This window comes from Felis catus, chromosome D4 (genome assembly GCF_018350175.1).
Source record: "Felis catus isolate Fca126 chromosome D4, F.catus_Fca126_mat1.0, whole genome shotgun sequence".
Lineage (NCBI taxonomy): Eukaryota > Metazoa > Chordata > Mammalia > Carnivora > Felidae > Felis > Felis catus.
The window spans coordinates 12780377-12805066 of record NC_058380.1 but is presented as its reverse complement, the minus strand read 5'-3'; the positions used below and the strand labels follow the sequence as shown (position 1 = coordinate 12805066).

Below are 24690 nucleotides of genomic sequence, written 5' to 3'. Positions count from 1 at the left end.
GTGCATTTTCAGGATATTTTTACTAAAATTTAAAATATGACAAAGTTTTAGAAGGCACACGTACCGATTTAAGAGTTTTAGTGTATCAAGTATACTTGATGTATTTATACAAAAACACGATTAAGAAGTTATTTATTAACAAAATTTTAAGAGACTACAAAGTGTAAGCACATGGCCATCCAAGTTACTCTACTTCAAAACAATACAACTTGATATCCTTTACAATATTCTGCAATTGAGACTTTCAACTTCTTATCACTTCAAATCACTACAATAAGATCATAATAGGAGATGAGATGCTATCTTTTACAAAGAACAGTGAGTATTAACATTACCAGGCTGTTAGTTTAAATAGCACCCATGAGAACATTTCATGAAAAGTATTTCTATTCTCATATGGCATGAAGAGGAAGAAACATGCAATTTTCCCATCTGTACATTGATTTCTCTCATACCTGAGGTAGAAACTGGCAAAGATTGCCCACTTGAATATTTAAGGCTGCAACTTGCTCTTCCACCACTTTCTGGGTTGTAGATTTTTTGTTGATGAACCAAGATGACTGATTTTTTGCCACGTCAATTTCACGGGTGATGGTAAGATTTCCAGAATTTCTGAACCTATTTAAAAAATAATTTAAAAATCCTTACATTCAAAATTATATCTATCACTTTAGAAATAAAATTTCCAAAATTCTCTTGCAACAAAGGTTGCCAGACAGGACTGTTACTACAATTTTTATTCCTTCTGATATTTTGGCCCCTCCAAAGAAGGAAATCTTGATATTTTATTGGTAATGATACTTAATTGACCACACGTAAGTTACCACAGATTCAACATCACAATTATTTAAACTGTTACAGCAAATGCCAATACTAATTTCCAAACACTGACAGAGAATTTATATATCTGAAGTTATTTATCCTTTAAATTATGTTATTCTCCAAACACATGCGTTGACTGCAATTCAAAACAGGTTGGCATATTAAAGCATATAAAAACTAAACGCTGAAACTTCCACTACTTGGAAAATATATGAATAGAAACCAATTCTTGCATAAGCACTTCCAGACATCAGAACTAGCCCAGTCATACAGGTAGCCCATGCCTTCCTCATCACGTACTCTACTCTGAATTCAGAGGAGACCACAACATACAGCCTTATAAAGGAACATTAAGCAATACAGAATCTGAAAGAAGGGTATTTACTTATTTCTTGCTTTTAGAAGTACTACTGCTCCACACCTCCCATCCATCTTCTTCACTGGGAATCAGCAGCATGTGGTAGAAAGATAAATTATTGGTATTCAATGGCTAAATGACAATGATAATTTGTAAATGTTGTGTATATAGACTATATTGTAATCAGAACACTCCAAACATTAAGATTTCACAACTTAAAAAAAAGTCGTTTTAAATTTTCATTTCCAGCAGAATGACTAATGAAGTACCCTTCCTGAGCTTCTTGCTGTAAACTACAAATAATGAAATATTAAAATATGTTCACAAATGCATTTATGAGTTAGCTTGAAAGTAAGTAATTCTGGCCAAAATCCCAGTGCAGGTGGAGATCCAGAAGTGGAAAAATGAAAATGGCTTTTACCCTGGGAGCATGTATTCCACCAAACAGCCTTACACATTTTCATAATCACCCAGCAGAGAGGCTGCAGAGGAGGCCTACAGCTACCCAAAGTAGAGGGTCTAATAAAAACCAGCCCCAGAAGACTACACCCTCATGGAAGGGTAAACTAGAAGTACACCACCACCATCACCAGACCCAGCGAAGTGCCTGTCGCAAACTATGGCTTGGACGGAAAAAGTCTCTCCTGACACGCTTATTAACCACAAAGTCAGTCTCAAACAGATTAGTATCTTGAATTTAGTTACATGACATACCTAAGATTCAAAATGCACCAACTGAGAATTGTGTGTATTTTGATCCTGGTTTGAAAGTATCCAATGATCTGCTGCAGAAGTCAGTGAAAATGCCCTCAGCAGGAATCTACCTTTACCCTCAAAGAATTAACACGAAGTTCAAAGAGAAAGGAGCGGCTTACTGGAAACACACACAAAAACAAAGCATCAAGAATACGAACTAGCAGAAATAACAAAGAATCATACTGGAAACAATGGGCAAGTACAGAATAAGTATATTCACTGTATTTCAAGAAATAGAAGATGGAAAATATTGACTTATATCTAGGATCTGAAAAAGAACCACAGGGAAATGGACTAGAATGGAGCACAAAGACATAAAAAAATGAAAAATATGAAGGATGTAAAGAGACACAGATGACTTAGAGCCCAATATCTAATAAGAGTGCCAGGGGAGCCTGGGTGGCTCAGTCTGTTAAGTGTCTGACTTTGGTTCAGGTCATGATCTCACAGTTTCTGAGTTCGAGCCCCACACTGGGCTCTGTGCTGACAGCTCAGAGCCTAGAGCCTACTTCGGATTCTGTGTTTCCACTTCTCTCTGCCCCTCCCCCACTCATCCTCCCTCTATCTCTTTCTCAAAAATAAGCGTTAAAAAAAAAAAATACAGTTCCAGAAGGAAGAGAGACAAAGAATGGATCAGAGGCAATATATGAAGAGATAATACATAAGAATTTTCCAAACCATAAATTTAAGAAGCTCACTAAATCCCAAGCAAAATAAACAAACAATAAATCCACATCTAAATATATGGTGTAAGACTATAAAACACCAAAAACTGAGATAGGATTTTAAAAAATCACTTCAGAAAAGGAGAATTACTATGAAAGAAACTAAGATCAGATTCACATCTGAAGACAATGGAATAATACTTCACATATGTTGAGAAAAGACCTATTGGGGCACCTGGAGGGCTCAGTCTGTTGAGAGCCCAACTTTGGCTCAGGTCGTGATCTTGAAGTTTGTTAGTTCAAGCCCCACGTTGGGCTCGCTGCTGTCAGTGCAGAGTCCGCTTCAGATCCTCTGTCCCCTTCTCTCTGCCCCTCCCCTGAATGCACTCTCCCAAAAATAAATAAACCTTAAAAAGAAGAAAGAAAGAAAAGAAAAAGAAAAAAGACCTATCGATGTAGACTTTTATATCCAGCATATACACCTTTCAAGATTGATAGCAAAAGATCATCATTTTCAGACAAAAACTTAGTGTTCCACTAGAAGATCCTCATTAAAGAAAACTTTAAAAAATGTCCTCTGGCAGAAAGAAAGTAATCCCAGAGGAAATCACAAAAATGCAAGAAAGAATAAAAAGCAAGGCAAACCAAAAATACATAGGATAATTCTAAACAAACAATGAGAGTTATTTATAGTTATTATATCTTAAAGACTTGATAAGATAAAATTAAAATAGTTCAGGGAAATTATTCAAATAAAAGTAATCTAAGGTCTTTATTCAATAGGAAAATAAAGACATCTAAGTCTAGACTCAAATTCAAACATATATGTTAACAATTCTAACCACTAAAACAAGAATGACTAATTTTCAAAACAGTAAAGAAAATATTAAGGCAAACAAAAATCCAAACAAAGGCATGAGAGAAAAGATATACTGAAAAGTAGAACAAATAAAAAGCATGGAATAAGGCAGTAAAAGTAAATCCAAAAATGTAAGTCATTCAATACATGTAATGGATCATATGCATTATGTAAAAAGCAATATAAACAACACCAGCTATCCTTGTTCAAATGAGATATTAAAGGTCTAAAAAAACTTGAAATAAATGAATAAAACCTGAAAAATACTTAAAAAAGAAAGCTGCCAACTACATTAGTGGCAAGTTAAACACATTCTAAGGGTGATGCATCAAAAGACAAAGAAGTCAGTATGTAACAACAGAAAGTTCAATTCACTCGGAAGATCAAGCAATGTGAATCTTAGCTGCAACTAATAACATCCTGAAAATACATAAAGCAAAAACTGACAGGATGAGGCTAACTGACAAATCTACACAGAAGTATAATGTAAAACACCTTTCTCAGTAAAGAATCGATCTGATGACTAAAATCATAAATATACAAGATTTAAAAATATAATTAATCAGTTGAACTAATGGACAAATAGACAATACTGCACATAACAAGAGCAGAATACTCATTCTTTCAATCCAGCGGGTAACATTTATGAAAGCTCACTATGATAAGTATACCTTGACAAATGTCAAAGGGTTGGTAACATGACCATATATATATAACTCTATATAATATAGTAACGTTATATATTATACAATAGCACATATATAATTTAACATATTATTTATAATATATATTTTTTCTACTACAGTACTATCATCAAAGTGGAAATCAATACTAAAATATAACAAGAAAACCACTACATGAGAATTTTAAAGAACTTCTAATTATGAACTCATAAAGAAAATGAAGAAAATATTCAGAACTGAAAAATAGGAAAATGCTTTATATACCAAAACTTAGGAGAAAGAGCTAAGCAGTATTGACAGGGAAATTTTTAACCTGTTTATATTAAGGAAAATAAAAGACTACACATTTGTACAATAAATATCAATTTCAAGAAATTAGAAAAAGCAAAAAAAAAAAAAAACCCAAAAGTTTAAAGAAAAATTAGTAAAGATATGTGTAGAAATTAATGAAGTAGAAAACAATGATATAACAGAGAAACAACAATGCAGAAGTCAATTCACTGAAAAGACTAACAAAACTGACAAATCAAATCCTTCAAATTAAGGGGTAAAAAAACAAAGGAGGTTAATACTACTACAGAAGACATTTAGATCATGCCACGTCTCTGCTCAAATCCTGGTGGGTTCACAGCTTACTGAAAATAAATAAATGCAAAGTCCTCACAGCAGCCTACAAGTCCCTAGGAGCCGGCTCCTTGATCTTTTCAGACCTTACCTCTTACTATTCTCTTGTTCAATGCAATGCGGTCACACAAGGTATCACTTGAGTCTTAGCATTTGCAGACACCAAAATGCTATTTCCCCAAGCATTTCCATGCTCATCACCTTATCTCCTTTAAGTCTTTGCTCAAGTACCATCTTCTGAGTGAGAACTTTCCTGATCACCCTATTTAATACCATAAACTCTACTCTGGCACTCCCTCCCTGTCCTCCTTTCCTGCTCGATTTTCTACGTTAGCACCTATCATCACCTAAAATAACATTTTACCTATTTATGTATCCGTCCCTCTCCTCATGCCCTAACCATAAATTCCAGAATACTGTACGCCCCTCCCCCTCAATGTATAGGTACTCCAGAATTACTTGAAAATGACTGCATCAGTGTGTGCCAGAGATTATTCTATCCACTGTTCCACTCGACGAGTATGTGACCAGTTAACAGATTTGTTCAACAGCAGTAATTTCAACTAATGATGAGCCATTTTGTGTTTGGTATTCCCAACAAGTGACCACAATGTAACTATAATGACTTTGGGGAAACGGAAACCTCCCCCATGTCAGATGTGGTAACAGAACTCTGGTTCATTGTCACTTGGTTAGATTATTACAGCTAGTGGCTATTGCATGCCAGCATGTGTGCCTCTTCAGAGAAGTAAGAAAACAATTGGGCCATGGTGATGGGAGTAGAAAATCAGGAGTGCTTAACACCTGCTGCCATCCGTAAAAGACACTGAAACTTAAGTATTAACACTTCCTCTGTATGTCAGAAATATACCTGGCTTCATATATTTATGTCAGTTGCAATATCGAAGAAACCACTGTGACCCATCAATGGTATCAAGGTTAACACAGGAGTTATCTTTGGCTAATGGAGATATAATTCACATACCATTTTAAATATACGAATCAATGCTTTTTTCATTGTGGTAAAATGTGCATAACATAAAATTTACCACTTTAACCATTTTTAGGTGTATAGTTGAAGGAAGATGTGCTTCAACAATGGTCTTTAACATATTCACAAGGTTGTGTCACCATCACCACCATCTATTTCCGAAATCTCTTCACCACCCCCAAAAAGGAGCCCAAACCTGTTAAGTCGTCACTCCCTATTCTCTCCACTCCTCCTTCCTAAGCAGCCACAAATCTATTTTCTGTCTCTGGAGATTTGCCTATTCTGGACATTTCATATAAATGCAGTGATACAGTCTGTAGCATTTGTGTCTGGCTTCTTCCACCAAGCACGTTCTCCAGGTTCACCCATGTCGCAGGATCCATCAGCACTTCCTGCCTTTCTGTAGCTGAATAAGATATTGTGTGAATGTATCACATTTTGTTTAGTCATTTACCAGACGATAGACATTTGGGGTGTTTACAATTTTTCACTATTAAAATTAGGAAAAGGCTAATTTTGTGCAAATGAGTAAACAATGTCTACGACAGTAACCGAATCAAAGATTTATTTAAAACCTGATAATATACTCCCAAGTAAGATAAAGTGCTTATATTCCCACAGTACATGACAGGATTCACTTCTCTATACCTTCATATTACTAAATTTTATTTAAAAATTTTTCTAAGCTAAAAGGAAAAAAGTCCTCATTTTGATTTCCTTGATAACTAATGAGTTATATCCTTTTTATAATTTTGGCCACTTATTTTACTTGGTGTTAAATTTTTTTGTTTCTTTTACCAGTTAGTAATTTTACTGACTTGCATGAGACTTGGTATTTTAGTAAATTTAAGACATGTACAGGTTATTTGTGCTGAAAATGTTTTCTCCCGTCTATCACTCATTTTTAATTACAGTATCATTATTTTCAGCTGCATGTGGATGCAATCTAAATTTCCTATCTTCCTTTTTATGGTTACTGGGTCCTATTGTGCTTGGAAGAGCCTCCTTCTCCTAAGACTTAAAAAAAATCTACATTTGGGGCGCCTGGGTGGCGCAGTCGGTGAAGCGTCCGACTTCAGCCAGGTCACGATCTCGCGGTCCGTGAGTTCGAGCCCCGCGTCGGGCTCTGGGCTGATGGCTCAGAGCCTGGAGCCTGTTTCCGATTCTGTGTCTCCCTCTCTCTCTGCCCCTCCCCCGTTCATGCTCTGTCTCTCTCTGTCCCAAAAATAAATAAACGTTGAAAAAAAAATTTAAAAAAAAAATCTACATTTTTTTCCCTATTATTTTCAAAGTTACATATTTTTTCACTCAGCCTTTAACACATCTAGGTTTTATTCATGAATATTTGATAAACCTCTAAATTTATGTTAACAAAATTAATAGCCAATTAACTTACTTCAATTTGAGTAATTTATAGCCTAAGCTTAAACTGCCATCTTTACAATAAATCCTGTTATATATTCAGGTCTGTCCCTACTTTTTCCATTCTGCTCCTCCAATTTTCTGTACTAATACACCACACTATCAACAGCATTATAGTCCACTCTAACATCTAGTACACAAATTCCTTATTCATGACTCTACTTTTCCAAAATCTTCTTGGGTTTTCCAGCACATTTATTCTCCCAGATAAACTTTAGAATCAAACTTACCTGTTAATACTCTGATTGGAATTGTGTCAAATTTATATATTAATTTGGAAAGGACTGATATGTTAATAATGATATTAACTATATGCTTCTAGGAACATAGTAAGCTTCTCCATTTATTCAAGTCTTGGTTTTATATCTTTCAGTAAAATACTATCATTACATTTTAATGAACTGAGTATAATCTTTTGTGTATGCCTATTTCTCATTGCTATATAAATATAACATCTCCCCCACAGTTTTTGAGTAAAAAGATCATATTCCCATATCCTATAAAACGATGAGGCTATCAGATAATTTTTAAAACCTAAAGCTAGAAATTCCAGGACTTTGTAGAACACTCCAAAAAACAACACTAAAAATCAACTAAGCAGTAAACAAACCTGTGTAAAAAAGACTGAAAGTATATACACGAAGGAGGGTTAACTGGTGTCATCTTGAATACTAACTCTGATCCATCAGAAATGGCTGCCAAGAGGTAATTTCTTTAAGAATTCTATTGAAAAAAATTCTTACAATTTAGTTTTTAAAAGACACCTTAAAAAAATAACTTCTCTGGATAAAACATCCTTGAAATAGTAGTTCCAACATTTACATCATAACGTTATGTTATTACTGTTTTCTAAAGTCATGAGGAATGCATGAACATCAAGAAATTGTACAGAAAACGGTGGTTTCAGTACTTTTAACACTTACAATTCAATTTCAACCATTCCTTTGGAACATCCTCTCTTCACAAAAAAGCCAACCTAGAGTAAAAAAAAAACAATATGCACTGAGCGATGACATTCCTAGGTTATCCCAGATTTAGTGAAGTCATTATTATTTATCAAATTAAAATTCTTTCATTAAGTATTTTCTCTGTCCACTCCTATCACTTTCCCAGATTTGAGTCCCTCCATTGTTTCCACCCACCAGTGACAAAAATTAGTTACCATTTACCAAACATTCTATGTGCCAGACAGCCTCTTAAAAAACTCGTGACAAAGCCAGTAAGTGATACAGAGCAAAGAACTGAACCCACATAATCTGGCTCCAGAGTCTGTGTGCTTAGCCTCTCTACTAAAAAACTCTCCTTATAGGCAAAAAAGCCAGTGGGAGCATAGGTTCTACAGTTTAACTATAGAGCCATACCAAATCTCCTTATTACCATTGGAGACTTCTTTGGAGTGGCACCGATAAAATATCAACAATCACTCTAATATTACCCATCCTGTCATTATTGAAGATATAATTGTCATTCTCTTAAAAAGAGCAATACACATAGGAAATACAATTTAAGTACAATCTATGGGATAAAACAGACATATTTCATATTTAAGCTAGTTTGTATACATGTATGACCAAAAACCTGAGACGGACCCTGGGCCTAAAACAATAAATCAGACTGGATCTTGAATCAGGCTATAAATAATTCTTAAAAAAAAAAAAACAAAAACAAAAAAAAAAAAAAACAAGTGAAAATATACCTTGCAAATAATTATCTTTTTAATAGTGGTAACGGCAATGATGACAACTGAAACCACAACAGTGAACATTTATTAATATGCATTACCATATGCTACTCTGCTAAGCAATTTATAATTTCCTTTTTTAATACTCATAACCAATCTCATGAGGTATATATTACATCCCTTTTACGGATGATGAAACTGATGCCCAGAAAGATGAAAAAGGAGGACTTGCCTTGTAACTAGTAAGTACAGCTTAATGATTAGGAGTACAGGCATTAATATACACCACTCAGGTTCCAATCTCAACTCTGCCATAAACATATAAGTTGTTTGATTCTGACGAGGCTACTTAAACTGTTTTAGTTTCTTCATAAACATGAAAAAACAATGGCATCTTTGTAAGAGTGCTATCTGCTCACTGCCTTGCATCAGTTAAAATACTTGGTACCACTAAGAAGGAAAAAAATCATGAGGCAGTTCTTATTATCAAGTGTACATATGGATGATATAGAAGATGCTAGTGTTAAATTTTCATGCCAGGATTTAACTGTAAATACAACATTAAACATGTTTTTAGTGAGAACTTGTGCAGCCCCTAAATATATCTAGGGATACCCAAAGGTCTGCAATGTGCCACCTAAGAAACCCTGCACTCCACAGTCTTCTTCAAAAACCCTACCACTCAAGGGGCATCTGGGTGGCTCAGTTGGTTGAGCATCCGACTTCAGCTCAGGTCATGATCTCATAGTCTGTGAGTTCGGGCCCTGCGTCGGGCTCTGTGCTGACAGCTCAGAGCCTGGACCCTGCTTCAGATTCTGTGTCTCCCTCTCTCTCTGCCCCTCCCCTGCTCATGCTCTGTCTCTCTCTGTCTCAAAAATAAATAAAAACATTTAAAAAAATTAAAAAAAAAAACCAAAAACCCTACCACTCAGAGTAAGATCTGTCTTCTTCCCTTCTGGCAACCACCACTTGGTTCTATATTGGAGTCTGTTAGTCTGTTTGTGGGTTTTTTGTTTTATTTTGTTTTAGATTCCACATACAAGTGAAATCATATGGTATTTGTCTTTCCCTAACATATTTCACTTAGTATAACACCCTCTAGATCCATTCAGGCTGTTGCAAATGTCAAGATTTCATTCTTTTTCATGGCTGAATAACATTCTACACGATGTCTTAACTTCATGTTAAGTCTTGATACCTGAGAGGGCAAGTTTTCCCATTGTGTTGAATTTCTTTATGAGTATCTTAGCTATTCTTGGCCCTTTGCTCTTCCATCTGAATTTCAGAACCTGCTTGTAACTATGACTGGAATGATGCTGATATGTACATCAATGTGAAGAATGAAATTTTTATATTAGGTCTTCCAGCCTGTTCATACTGTACATCTCCATCTATTATAAACTCCTAATATTTTCAAAAAAGTTGTATAATTTCTACATTGTGTGTAAGTCTTACATATCCTTTGTTAACTTATTGCTATGTAAGCTGCATTTTTGTTGCTACTGTAAATGATATCAAGTTTTAATTGTATTTTTCTGTTGTTAGTGTACAGAAATGCAACAGATTTGTTATATAATCTTGTATTTAGCAATCTTAATAAATTTTCATATTAATTCATCAGAAGGCTTATCTGAGGACTCTTTTGTGGTTTTCGTTGTAAACATTCATATAACCTATAAATGACTTTTCTTTCTTTCCAACTTGTATCTTTTGTTTTACCTTCCTGTTCTGTCTAGAACTTCGAGTACAATGCTGAATAGGAGTGATAGATAGTAGGCAACCTTGACTTGTTCTTTAACTTGCTGTATATTTTAGCTGTCTTTTATGCAATTAAGAAAGGTATCCTTGAAGGACGGGCCAACATAGAGGACAAGTAGGGGGATCCTAAGTTCCCTCATCTCACAAACAAAGCAGTGTTGAAGCAAGGATGCTGAACTCCAAAGTCCGGGAGGAAAAGAGACAGTTGCTTACAGGGACCCACAGGGACAACCTGACCAGCCATAGGTGGGTGATTGCGAACGGGGAGAGAGAATATGAACAGAGGGGAGGGTTCCCCTTCTGTGGAGAGTCAAAGGGAAGAGAAAGAGCAGCTGGGGAAGCACAGGACTGTATGTGGACAAGAAAAAAAACAGGGACCAGGACATAGAAGGAGCCAATCTCTGAAGGGCTTTCTCCAGACTGGGGCAGGCTGCCCGGATCGCACACCTGGGTAAGAGGGGAGCCAGCCCCAGGCTAGCTGCCTAGGCCAAGGGCACTGTCCACAGTAGGAGAAAGCAATCCCCTCCCTGGAGTGCAGTGGGACAGGCCAAAGCCTGCCTGCATCTGCCAGCCAGACGACTCATGCGGCGGCCGCTGAGAGGAACTTCCCCAGTACCTGGGTGAACGGAGCAGGAGTTTGCCAAACGCCAAGGCACAGGAGCTGGCGGAGCAGGACAAACCGCCTCACTTGTGCCCATGGCACAGTGAGACTGCTCCAGAAGAGTGGTTTGGGACACCTGGTCCATGGAGGAGAGACTTCGGTGTCGTCATTTTTCATCCCATCACCAACAAGGGGAGACTTCAGCAAAGAGACAGCGGGGCCCACAGTGGAGGCAGGACCTGCTTACACCAAACCACGCCCCTCCGTGACTGGTAACTGCGTATCTACTGGAGTGGGATTGAAGCTGATGAACCAGACGGCCCTTCCTCCAGACCAGTGCTGTTGCACTGATTTAATTGCCTGATTTAATTCTCAGACAGTTCTTACTGTATAAATATATTCTTCCTTCCTTTTCTCCTTCTTATCTCTTCCCTCCTCTAGTCTGGTTACTCTGGTTGTCGGTTCGTTTAAGCAGACATATTTAATCCATTCTCTTGATACATGTTCCACACCTCCTTCTTTATTCCCCTTTCTCACTCTCTGGATTAAGCCCTATAGTTTTTCTGGTCAATTTTTATTCGTTCTTTTTCCCCCGCTCCTGTCATTTCTCTCTTTGTTCGGGACAAGGCCTCTTCTACCAACACCTCCTCCACCCTATTGTTTACTTGTGGCTGATGTTTCTGGACTTTTGTTTTTGGGGTTTGTTTGTGTGTTTGGGTGTTTTTGTTTTCTGTTTGTTTTTTGTTTCTTTGTTTTCCTTTCTAGGACACTTCAATGAACAAATCAAAGCACACCTAGTGGAGGGTTCAAAACATCACTACAAGTAGGGAGATAAAGTAACTACACTACAACAACAGAGGGCAAGTGACACTCTCCAAAAAACACCTCCTGAAGGGCCAGGCCCTAGACAGTGTATGACCCCACTTTAATATAGTAGTGCTCGCAGGTGTAGGGCACATAACAAGCTTTTAAAACACATAAGGGACAAAAAACTACCCAAAATGATGAAATGGAAGAATGCCCCTCAAAAGAAAGTCCAGGAAGAAATGACAGCTAACAAATTGCTCCAAACAGATATAAACAATATAACTGAACAAGAATTTAGAATAGTCATAAGATTAATTGCTGGACTTGAAAAAAGCACAGAAGACACCAGAGAATTTACCACTGCAGAGATCAAGGAACCAAAAAATAGTCATGATGAATTAAACAAGGTGCAAAATAAACTAGAGGTGGGGACAGCCAGAATTGAAGAGGCAGAGGGGAGAATAGTTGATATAGAAGATAAAACTATGGAAAAAGATGAAGCTGAGAAAAAGAGAAATAAAAACATTCTGGATCACAAGGAGAGAATTAGAGAGCTAAGTGACTCAATGAAATGCAGCAAATTCTGTATCACAGGAGTTCCAGAAGAAGAGAGAGAGAAAGGAGCCAAAGGTGTGCTTAACAAATCATAGCTGAGAACTTCCCCAATCTGGGGAAGGAACCAGACATGGAAATCCAGGAGGTACAGAGAACTCCATTCAGATGTAACTTGAATCAATCTTCTATATGACACATCATAGTGAAACTGGCAAAATATAAAGATAAAGAGAGAATTCTGAAAGCGGCCAGGAATAAACAGCCCTCACCTACAGGGTGAACATATAAGGCAGACACAAAAGGGTAGTGGCAGACTTGTCTACTGAAACTTGGCAGGCCCAAAAGGAGTGGCAGGAAATTTTCTTCGTGATGAATAGCAAAAATATGCATCCAAGAATCCTTTATCCAGCAAGTCTGTCATTCAGAATAGAAGGAGAGATAAAGGTTTTCCCAAACAAACAAAAACTGAAGGAATTCATCACCACTGAAGCAGCCCTACAAGAGATCCTAAGGGGGACTGTGTGAGTATTGCAAAGACCACAAAGGACCAGAGGCACCATTACAAGCATGAAACCTACAGATAACACAATGACTCTAAACCCGTATCTTTCAATAACAACACTGAATGTAAATGGACTAAATGCTCCAATCAAAGACACAGGGTATCAGAATGGAAAAAAAAAAAAAAAGACCCATCTATTTGCTGTCTACAAGAAACACATTTTAGACCTGAGAACACCTTCAGATTGAAAGTGAGGGGATAGAGAACCATCTATCATGCTAGTGGAAGTCATAAGAAAGCTGGAGTAGCTATACTTATATCAGACAAACTAGATTTTAAACTAAAGACTGTAACAAGAGATGAGGAAGGGCATTCTATAATAATGACAGTGTCTATTCATCAAGAAGAGATAACGATTACAAATGTTTATGCACCAAATTTGGAAGAACCCAAATATATAAAAGAATTAATCACAAACCTAAGCACTTTCATTGTTAAGAATGTGGTCATAGCAGGGAACTTTAATACTCCACTTACAATGGACAGATCATCTAGACAGAAAACCCATAAAGAATGATACACTGGACCAGATGGACTTGACTGATATATTCAGAACTTTTCACCCCAAAGCAACAGAATACACATTCTTCTCAAGTGCACGTGGAACATTCTCTAAGATAGATCACATACTGGCTCACAAAATAGCCCTCAATAAATACAAAAGAACTGAGATCATACCATGTACATGTTCAGATCATAATGCTATGAAACCTGAAATCAACCACAGGAAAAAGTTTGGAAAACCTCCAAATTCATGAAGGTTAAAAAACATCCTACTAAAGAATGAGTGGATCAACCAGGCAATTAAAGAAGGATTAAAAAATATATGCAAACAAATGAAAATGAAAACACTACAATCCAAACCCTTTGGGATGCAGCAAAGGCAATCCTAAGAGGAAAATTCATTGCAATCCAGGCCTATCTCAAGAAACAAGAAAAATCCCAAATACAAAATCTAACAGCACACCTAAAGGAACTAGAAGCAGAACAGCAAAGAAACCCTAAACCCAGCAGAGGAAGAGAAATAATAAACATCTGAGCAGAAATAAACAATATAGAAACAAAAAACAAAAGAACAGACCAATGAAACCAAAAGTTGGTTGTTTGAAAAAAACAAACAAAAGTGATGAACCCCTAGCCAGACTTCTCAAAAGGAAGACCAAAATAGATAAAATCATGAATGAAAATGGATTTATCAGAACCAATCCCTCAGAAATTCCTAGACACCCACACACTACCCAAACTCAAACAGGAAGAAATAGAAAATTTCAACAGACCCGTCTGTAACTAGTGAAGAAACTGAATCAGTTATCAAAAATCTCCCAGCAAATTGAGAGTCCTGGACCAGATGGGTTCCGTGGGGAATTCTACCAGACATTTAAAGCAGAATTAATACCTATCCTTCTCAAGCCATTCCCAAAAAACAGATATGGAAGGAAAACTTCCAGACTCATTCTATGAAGCCAGCATTATCTTGATTCTTAAACCAGACAGAGACCCCACAAAAAAGGAGAACTACAAGCCAATATCCCTTATGAACATAGATGTAAAAATTCTTAACAAGATACTAGCAAATCCAGTTCAACATCATATAGGAATTATTCACCATGATCAAGTGGGATTCATACCTGGGCTGCAGGGCTGGTTCAATATTTGCAAATCAATCAGTGTGATACATCACATTAACAAAACAAAGGGTAAGAACCATATAATCCTGTCAATAAATGCAGAAAAAGCATTTGACAAAATACATCATCCTTTCTTAATAAAAACCCTCGAGAAAGTAGGGATAGAAGGAACATATTTAAACATCATAAAAGCCATATATGAAAAGCCCGCAGCTAATATCATCCTCAAAGGGGAAAAACTGAGAGCTTTCCCCCTGAGATCAGGAACACGACAGGGATGTCCACTCTCACCACTGTTGTTTAACATAGTGTTGGAAGTCCTAGCCTCAGCAATCAGACAAAATGAAATAAAAGTCATCAAAATTGGCAAAGAAGTCCAACTTTCACTTTTCAGACAACATGATACTCTACATGGAAAACCCACAAGACTCCACCAAAAGACTCCTAGAACTGATACATGAATTCAGTAAAGTTGCAGGGTACAAAATCAATGTACAGAAATCAGCTGCATTTTTATACACCAATAATGAAGCAACAGAAAGAGAAAGAAAGAAAGAAAGAAATCGATCCCATTTACAATTGTAACAAGAAGCATAAAATACCTAGGAATAAACTTAACCAAAGATGTAAAAGACCTATATGCTGAAAACTACAGAAAGCTTATGAAGAAAACTGAAGATACAAAGAAATGGGAAAACATTCCATGCCCATGGATTGGAAGAATAAGTCTTGTTAAAATGTCAATACTACCCAAAGCAATCTACACATTCAATGCAATCCCAATCAAACTTGCACTGGCATCCTTCTCAAAGCTAGAACAAACAATCCTAAAACTTGTATGGAACCACAAAAGACCCCGAATAGCCAAAGTAATATTGAAGAAGAAAACCAAAGCGGGAAGCATCACAATCCCAGACTTGAGCTTCTACTACAAAGCTGTAATCATCAAGGCAGCATGGTATTGGCGCAAAAACAGACACATAGACCAATGGAATAGAATAGAGAACCCAGAACTGGACCCACAAATGTAGGGCCAACTAATCTTTGACAAAGCAGGAAAGAACATCCAATGGAAAAAAGACAGTCTTTTTAGCAAATGGTGCTGGGAGAACTGGACAGCAACATGCAGAAGAATGAAACTACACCACCTTCTTACACCATACACAAAAATAAACTCAAAATGGATGAAAGACCTAAATGTGAGACAGGAAACCATCAAAACCCTAGAGAAAAAGGGAACAACCTCTTTGACCTCAGCTGCAATTTCTTACTCGACACATCTCCAAAGGCAAGGGAATTAAAAGCAAAAATGAACTACTGGGACCTCATCAAGATAAAAAGCTTCTGCAGTACAAAGGAAACAATCAACAAAACTGAAAGATGACTGACAGAATGGGAAACAATATTTGCAAATGACATATCAGATAAAGGGTTAGTATCCAAAATCTATAGTGAACTTTCCAAACTCAACCCTGAAAAACAAATAATCCAGTAAAAAAATGGGCAGAAGACATGAACAGGCACTTATCCAAAGAAAACAGCCAGATGGCAACAGACACATGAAAAGATGCTCAACGTCACTCATCGCCAGGGAAATACAAATCAAAGCCACACTGAGATACCACCTCACACTGATCAGAGTGGCTAAAATGAACAAATCAGGAAACCACAGATGCTGGCAAGGATGCGGAGAAACAGGAAACCTCTTGCACTGCTGGTGGGAATGCAAACTGGTGCAGCTGTTCTGGAAAACAGTGTGGAGGTTCCTCAAATAATTAAAAATCGAGCTACCCTATGACCCAGCAATAGCAATGCTAGGTATTTGCCCAAGGGATACAGGAGTGGTGATGCACAGGGGCATATGTACCTCAATGTTTATAGCAGCGCTTTCAACAAATTATAGAAAGAGCCTAAATGTCCATCAATTGATGAATGGATAAAGATGAAGTTTATATATTCAATGGAATACTGCTTGGCAATGAGAAAGAATGAAATCATGCCATTTGCAGCAATGTGGATGGAACTGGAAGGTATCATGGAGTGAAATAAGTCAGTCAGAGAAGGACAGGTATCATGTTTTCACTCATATGTAGATCTTGAGAAAGTGAACAGAAGACCACAGGGGAAGGGAAGGGGGAAAAAACAGATACAAACAGAGAGGGAAGGAGGCAAACCACAAGAAACTCAAATATAGAGAACAAACTAAGGGTGGATGGGGGGGTGGTAGTGAGGGAGAGGGAAAATGGGTGATAGGCATTGAGGAGAGCACTTTTTGGGATGAGCTCTGGGTGTTGTATGTAAGCCAATTTGACGAATTATATTCATACAAAAAGAAAAAAAGAAAGAAAGGTATCCTCTACTCCTAATTTGCTAAGAGTTTTTTAAATCATAAATTACTGTGGAACTTAATGCTTTTTCTCTACTGAGATGCTCATGCAGTTGTCCTTTAAAATGTGACATGTAAAAAATAAAAATAAAACGTGATGTGTTCATTTTTTTCTAATGTTCAATCTCTCATTCCTTGAATAAATTCTATTTGGTCACAATGTATGATGCATTTTATGTATTAGATTCATCAGACTATAGTTCCTTTTTCTTGAGATTTTTGCTCCTATACTCATGAGTAAGACTAGCTTATAGTTTTCCCATTCTTTCCTTGATGGATTCTGGTACCTAAGTCATGTTCTTTGTGTAAAATACAAAATGACCGTTGTTAAAACTAATGGTCTTTGATGTCCTAGGAAAAAATTTAACAGCTGATTTTTTTCTACTAAGAATCAGCTTGAATCATTTATACAGTGGTAGAAACCTACTATACATTTACAACTTTAAGAATTTAAGCTTTACTAGCATGAAGTTGTTCATAATAGTCTGTTTTTTTGGAGGAGATAAATCAATTTTATTGTCCATCATTATATTATCCAAAACTCCAGGAACAACAGATTTATAGAGAGGACATAAATGAGTAAGTAAGAGGGCAAGGGAAATAATTTAAATTTGAATGATTTTCCATGATATTAGCATGAAAATTATCTCAAAGTACATGTGTGTCTGGCTTCGGAGTAGCTTTGTTCCCTGGCCAAAGCCGGCCATAAAATTAAGGTGTTCAACATCTTGCCTGCTTTACTGGCTCTTGACAAACCTTAGAGATCTTTGAAAAAAGTCATGTATTCCTGGTGCTCCAGGGCTGTGCTGAGTCTACCGACTCATCTGCCAAAGTGTTATCCTCAGTCCACTGGGAAATCCATCAGGTGGTCATATAAAGTTCAGCCCAGGGGACCAGTGTTGAGTGTGTAATTCATATCCTTCCACGCAGACTTGCCAAAGGATCAATAGCTCACTCCCCTGATGAGAAAACATCACTCCCAACCTCCTCTTCGTGTCCAACCTCATCTTCTGGATAGTGACAGTCCAGCACTAAGCCATTCTTTGTAACTTCCAAGAAATTGAGAGTGGCCATCAATTCAGACTATTCTTCAACCTTCTGCCCTTTGGAGGGCTCCTCCCCCCCATCAAATGTTAGCAGCATGCTATTGTTAATGTTGAAGTGATAGTGACCTTCTCTCCAGCACCTTTCTGCAATAATTTGGCTTCTGTCCCATACATTTCCAGCTCTCAACCACGAGACATCTTGGGGAGGAATTTATGCTTCCAGATCTTCTTTTCCTCCTCAATTTCATCACTCACAAATTCAACAAAAGCTTTGTCCCCAGCAGGGCAGGCCCGGTGGGCAGCAGCCGCTGAGCCCAGTGCACAAGGCACACGGCCCAACAGAAGCAGCACCACAGTGGCAGACACATGCAGGCACCATGATATTCTCTTATAATCATTTAAATCTTGACTGCATTCTGATAATGCCCTGGTGGTAGGCATTACAACAGTTCATGAAAACTCCAGATCTGCTCCAAGCCCACAGGAGGACTGCATTTGCTCGTTCCCTCTGATGCAAGGTGTGGTGTTTTACCTGGCTCTGTCCAGTGAAAATGTGAGTAGAATATACATGAGTTTTTGGAGGAAATATGAACAGCCAGTTCCCTTTCCCAAGGTGGCCATCATGGAAGTATATATTGAAATGAAGACCTCATGAGCCTAGGTACCCAAGTGACCACAAAAGGGCCTACACTGGGTAAGCAGCAAGAACAAGAATTAACCTTCTCTATTTTTAAACCACTTAAATTTTGGAGTTGTTTCAATCACCACACAACATATCTTTATTGCATTTTTACATTCCTTTTTTCTTTTCCTTTTTAAATGTTTATTTATTTTAAGAGAGACAGAGTGTGAGCAGAGAGAGGGGGAGGGGGGGAAGATCCACGCTGTGAGCACAGCCCAAAGTGGGGCTTGATCCCTCTAACCACGAGATCATGACCAGAGCCGAAACCAAGAGCTGGACACTTAACTGAGTGAGCCACCCAGGCGCCCCCATCCCTTTTTTCTACTTTATCTACCCCCAACACCTTTCTTCTCAAAAGTTACTGGTTTGGGTTTGTTTGGTTTTTTTTAATTAATTTCTGCTCTTATTTTCATTTTCCATTAAGATTTCTTCTTTGACCTATATATAATATAGAAGCATATTTTTCATTCCAAACAAATGGGAAAACTTTACTTATCTTGTTTCTCTCTTAATGGCATTATGATCAGAGAATATAGTATGTGTGGTAGCAATTCTTTTGACTTTTTTTATATTTGCATATGGCTCAGTATGTGGATTTAGTAATGTTCCGTTTGTGCCTAAAAAGAATGTGAGCTCTCCGAGTGTTTAGCACAGTGTTTATAACCTGACCACCAGCTCAAGCTTAACTGTTGTTCAAATCTTTCATATTCTAATTTTTATCTGACCGATCTGATTACCGATAGCTCTCCAACCACGATTATGAATTTGTTAACTTGTCAATAGGAATTCTGATTTTGTTTATATGTTTTAGACCTACATTAAGTGAATTCAAGTTGAGAAATGAATTACCTTCTTGCTGAACTGGACCTTTCATCAATATTTAATGACCGTATCTACTTCCATAAGTACTTTTTGCTTAAGGTCTATTTTGCCTGGTATCAAGTCAGTTATCCCTTTCTTTCATATATTTGCCTATGTATTTCTTCATCTTTTCATTTTTAACTTTTCTGTTGCTTTTTACTTTAAATAGGCTTGTTGTAAACAGGAGAACTGAGCTTTCTTTCTTTATCTACTCCAGCAGACTTCCAAATTAAACGTGAACTTAGACCACTAATAATTATTGCGACTATTCAACCATTTTATGTTTTGTAATAATCTCCTTTTCTATATTTGTTTCTTTTCTCCTCCTCTCTAAAGGCTTCTTCTGTCTTGTTTGGGCAGTCATTGTTTCTTCCTTCCCCTCTCTCTATGTTTTTATCTTTGTTTGGAGGATTTATAAATTTCAATTGTTTTAGTGGTTTACCTACGTAACTTTAACATGCATATTTAATTTAATAAACTGGAAGTTAACCAATTATGTTAACTTCTCCCTGACAATACAAATCCATGGAGTGTTTTAACTCTGGTTACTACCAGAAAAGACAACAGTTTTATCTGGTTTGATCTCAACTTCACAAATTAGACATTCTTTTATGCAGTTTCCATATAATTTCCCTATACATTTGCCTTTTTTTTGCTCAACATTTCTCACTTCTTAAGAGTTTTCTTCCAGGATTATTTTTCCTTCTTCCTAAATTATATACTTTCAAAAATATTTCAGTAAGAGAATTTCAGGCTTTCTTTTTTTTTCCACTTCTTTCATTCTGAGAACAATACTTTTGTGCCTGCTCTTCTGTAATTCACTACAACATGTCTGCTTGTGTATTTCTTTTATTTATCCTGCCTAGATCAGGCTTCTTGAATCTGAGGATTTAAACTTTAGGGTTTCTAGAAAATTCTCAGTCATGGTTTCTTGAAATATTGTTTTTTCCTCGTCTATTGTCTCTCTTTGGAAATACTCAGACATACAGTGGATCATCTTCCTTTACCTATCATGTCTTAACCTTGATTTTTCTCTTTTTACTTCTATAATATTTTAAGAAATATGTTCAAGTATTTTAGTTACAAATTCTTTTCTCAAATATGTCTGCTTTGTTTCACCTGTCCACCAAATTTCTATCTTCAAGGAACATATTTTTATTAAGTTCTATTTGATTCTGTGTCGAATTTACTTCATCTGTTACTTACTCCTGTTATTCTTCCAAACTTCTTTTATTTCCTTAAACAAATTAAATATCCCTAGTTTATTTTCTCCATCTACAAGCTTTGCATGTCTGATGATGCAATCTGCTGTTTGTGTTGGCATTTCCTCCTATGTTTTGATTGTTAAGTATGGATTCATGAACTCCTCGGGACTTTTACGTTAGAATTTTTAGGACTGAATTTCATGTATTTTTCTTCATAGGATTTGCACCTGCTTCTGCCAGGTGCCTGGAGATATTACTAACTGGGACCACTTTAAAATTATCATTTATGATATCAGGCCACAGGGGTAAGATGAATCGTGGCTCTAAACGTGTGTTAAGGCTTGTGGTTAAGAATTCTTTGGAAGACAAAACAGAAACAAACTCATAAACACAGAGAACTGATGATTGCCAGAGGGGAGACAGGGGAGTGGACAAAACAGATGAAGTGGATTCAGAGGTACAATCTTCCAGTTATAAAATAAGTAAGACATAGGGACGTAATTACAGCATAGGGAATATTGTCAATAATATTCTAACAACTTTGTATAGTGATAGACAGCAACTAGACTTATTGTGACCATTTCATACATATATAAATATTGACTATATTGTATACCTGAAACTAATACAATATCGTATGTCAATTATTTTTCAATAGAAAATAATAGTAATTCTTTGAAGATTTTTTTTTTCTCCACCAAATTCAGAGCTAACAATCAGGGTAAGTAAGTAAGTAACTCTGTATCTCATTCTGCAGTGTTTATTTTTCCTACTAAATACAGTGCTTGACTTCAAGTTTCATCTTCTAGCCCTCCTCTACCTTCAGGACCCCCAATCCAGAGCAACCAATCAAAAACTAGGCTTTAGGGTGCAATGTAAGCAAATGCCCCTGGGGAAACAACTCCAGAGCTTAAGTCTTCAGATCCACACAATTTTGTTTCCGCCCTTGGTAAATTTACTTCACCTTTCCACAAGCCCAACAATACACATTTAAGAAGACATTTTACCCTACTCCTAAGAATTTTAAGTGTCACATACTTGGAGAATTCTCTAGATTCATATATAGTCCAAAATACCTTTACAGTGGCAATCTCCTCCAGCCATCTCTACCTGCCAACTTCATTCTTTATATTCAAGCTCTATATGTTTGTTACACCCGAGGAATTGAGATACAGGAAGTGATTCGATACTAAAAGCAAGTCACAACTCCAAATTTTTTAAAAATACTGCTGTTAACTCACCTTGTCTGCCCGTCCCATGAAAGCGGGTTTGCCTGCCAACCCAAGACAAATGGCACACACGATGCTCGACTTTCCTGTCCCATTAGCTCCAATAATCATATTCAAGTGAGGTCCGGGAGATACTTCACAGACATCATACGTCCTGAATTATAAAAAGGCGAAATTACTAAGACATAAGAAGTGAATATTTTCTTTGCCAAAACATTTATTCTTGCTTTACATTACCTACAGGCTTTTCTTGAATTCCTTTAAAGGCCAGCTGACCTTACCGTCTAATCCAACTGGACTTGGTTCACTCATAGGAATTCTTCCAGTAACCACTGTCTTCCAGGCCACTTCGGTTCTCTAAGCCTACCTCTCCTATCTCCTACCTCATTCCTAAAACTCAAAGTCCACTCATCTTGAAAATAAAACAGGCTAGCTCTACACTTTGCAGCCACCTTTTTCTTTCTCTTCACACCCAAGCTTTATTTCCTCACATTCATTCATTCTTCTAGGACTTGCAAAATTTTCTGCTTCCATGGCTTCAAAGGGTAAAAGATTTTCTACTTGCTAAATAAACGCAGTGGGCTCTTTTCAGTCTTATTATCCAACTCCGGTGCAGCAGATATTTTTGAAACACTTTTTCCACTAGGCTTCTGAGAGAATACTCTCCCATGGTTCTCCTCTTGCCTCTCTGAACACTTCCTTCTCAGTCCGAGGTCCTCTTCTGCTCATCCTTAAATGTTGGCATTCCTCCAGGGCTCTATACTTGGCCTTCTATTCCTCCTATTAATATTTCCCTTTGGGCAATCTCAAGCATTTCTGCAACTTACATGCATGATTTTCAAATCTCTCACCTGTTCACTTTTCCTGACCCTTAAAAACACTGCCTATGTGAGATCTTTTTCAGATGTCCCACAGGAAACTTCAAATCACAGGATCCAAAAAGCATTTACTATTCTTCCCCCCAAACTGTTCCTTCTGCTGAATAGCATCACATCTGACCAAGAACCAAGGCAGAAACTTGAGAAAAATACTGCATAACTCTCTTACCCTCAGCCTCCCAGTCTAAAGCCAAATCCTGACAAATCTCTTCTTTCTGCTCCTACTTCCCACTGCTACTCCAAGGTTCAAACTCTGATCATCCCTTACTGTTGTAAGTCTTCTTGCCTCCAATCTTGCACCCTTTCTAAATCATCCTTCACACTGCTTCCAGAGTAATATAAATCACATGTCATTTCCTGCTTAAAATGCATCCTGGTTGCCAACAGGATGAAATTGGAATTCCTTAGTATAGAAAACGCAGATTCTCAATAGCTGCCTCCCTCTTCAGTATCAGCTCTGTTCACATATTCGTTCACATCCTACGTTCCAGCCATACTAAAATACTAGACACTTCCTAAATATACAAACTGTTGCAGGTGGTTCCTTCTGTCTACAACACTCTTCCTTCAAGACTTTTATAACCTCCCGTACAAAGCTCTTTCTCACAGTTGTAGATGAAATTAACCACTTCATCCTTTGTGCCCCATGGCACAAATACATACACACACACACACACACACACACACACACACACTCATCTATATTATTATGGTAGATAACTCATTTGATTATATTTATCTTTCCTGACCTGCACTCAAACAGCAATTCAGCTACTTACTAGCACTGTAAACATGGGTAAATTAACCTTTCCAAGCTCATCTCATCAATGGAGATGAAGAGATGTTACAAGAACGAGAGCACTGTGTAAATAAAGCATCTACTTCTATACTTGGCACAGGATAGATACTTGGGGGTAAGAAAAACACGCTGGTATTGCTACCACAATTCTGTTACCCTAAGCCACTATGTGCAAGCTTTAAAGAAAAAAAAAAAAGACTTCGACCAAAAGAAATGTAAGATGCTAGAGAGATACACAGTATTTGTGCTAAAACATACTAAATTCTAAGACGATTATTATGATTATTAGTTGTCTGGAGAGAAAGAAAAGGAACCAGGAAAGATAGCTGGATTTGGAGGGGTCAAGGGTCTGCTGGGAGGTCCAACAATTGAGAGTAAGGCTTAATTTTCTGGTACATTTCAACCTCCATCCGCGACAACCTTCACCATTTTGTCCCCCTGGCAACTGCTTACTCTTCACGATTCTGCCACAGCGTCACTGCCCCTCTGATTTAACTGTTGCTTCCTGTGAGTTCCCAGCGCCCATACTTTGGTCAATTACAGATTATGTCCTCGTCTGTAGGCCGTGACTCCCTGCCGCCAGAAATCTATTCCCTACCACGTCCACTGCCCGCCATATGACGCCTTCAGAAAACGCTGGCTGAATGAATAAAATATCCGCATCACATCAGACGCACACCTACCACACCAACACCTACGTCAATCCCCACGGCCTCTCAGTAAAAATCCTCACGGTAACGCCGGCTTGAATTCACGACCAGACCCACAGCCGGCCACACATCCACCCACCCTCACCCACCCACGCAGCTTGCCCCCCCGCCGCGGCGCGGCC

The 24690-nt window shown here is 37.5% G+C and overlaps 1 protein-coding gene and 1 pseudogene across 3 annotated transcripts in view; both read right to left on the bottom strand.

Annotated features, from left to right (window-relative positions):
• SMC5 (structural maintenance of chromosomes 5) overlaps window positions 1-24690 on the bottom strand; it is a 94182-nt gene that overhangs the window by 69184 nt on the left and 308 nt on the right. For all 3 annotated transcript variants that reach the window (XM_003995387.6, XM_045043636.1, XM_045043638.1), the window contains exons 2-4: window positions 22194-22335; window positions 8104-8156; window positions 456-618 (exon numbers count right to left, since the gene is read on the bottom strand). In XM_003995387.6, the coding sequence (XP_003995436.3) occupies window positions 456-618; window positions 8104-8156; window positions 22194-22335 (358 nt within the window). The remainder of the gene's footprint in view (window positions 1-455; window positions 619-8103; window positions 8157-22193; window positions 22336-24690) is intronic.
• Window positions 17063-18645, bottom strand: LOC102899816 (annotated as a pseudogene).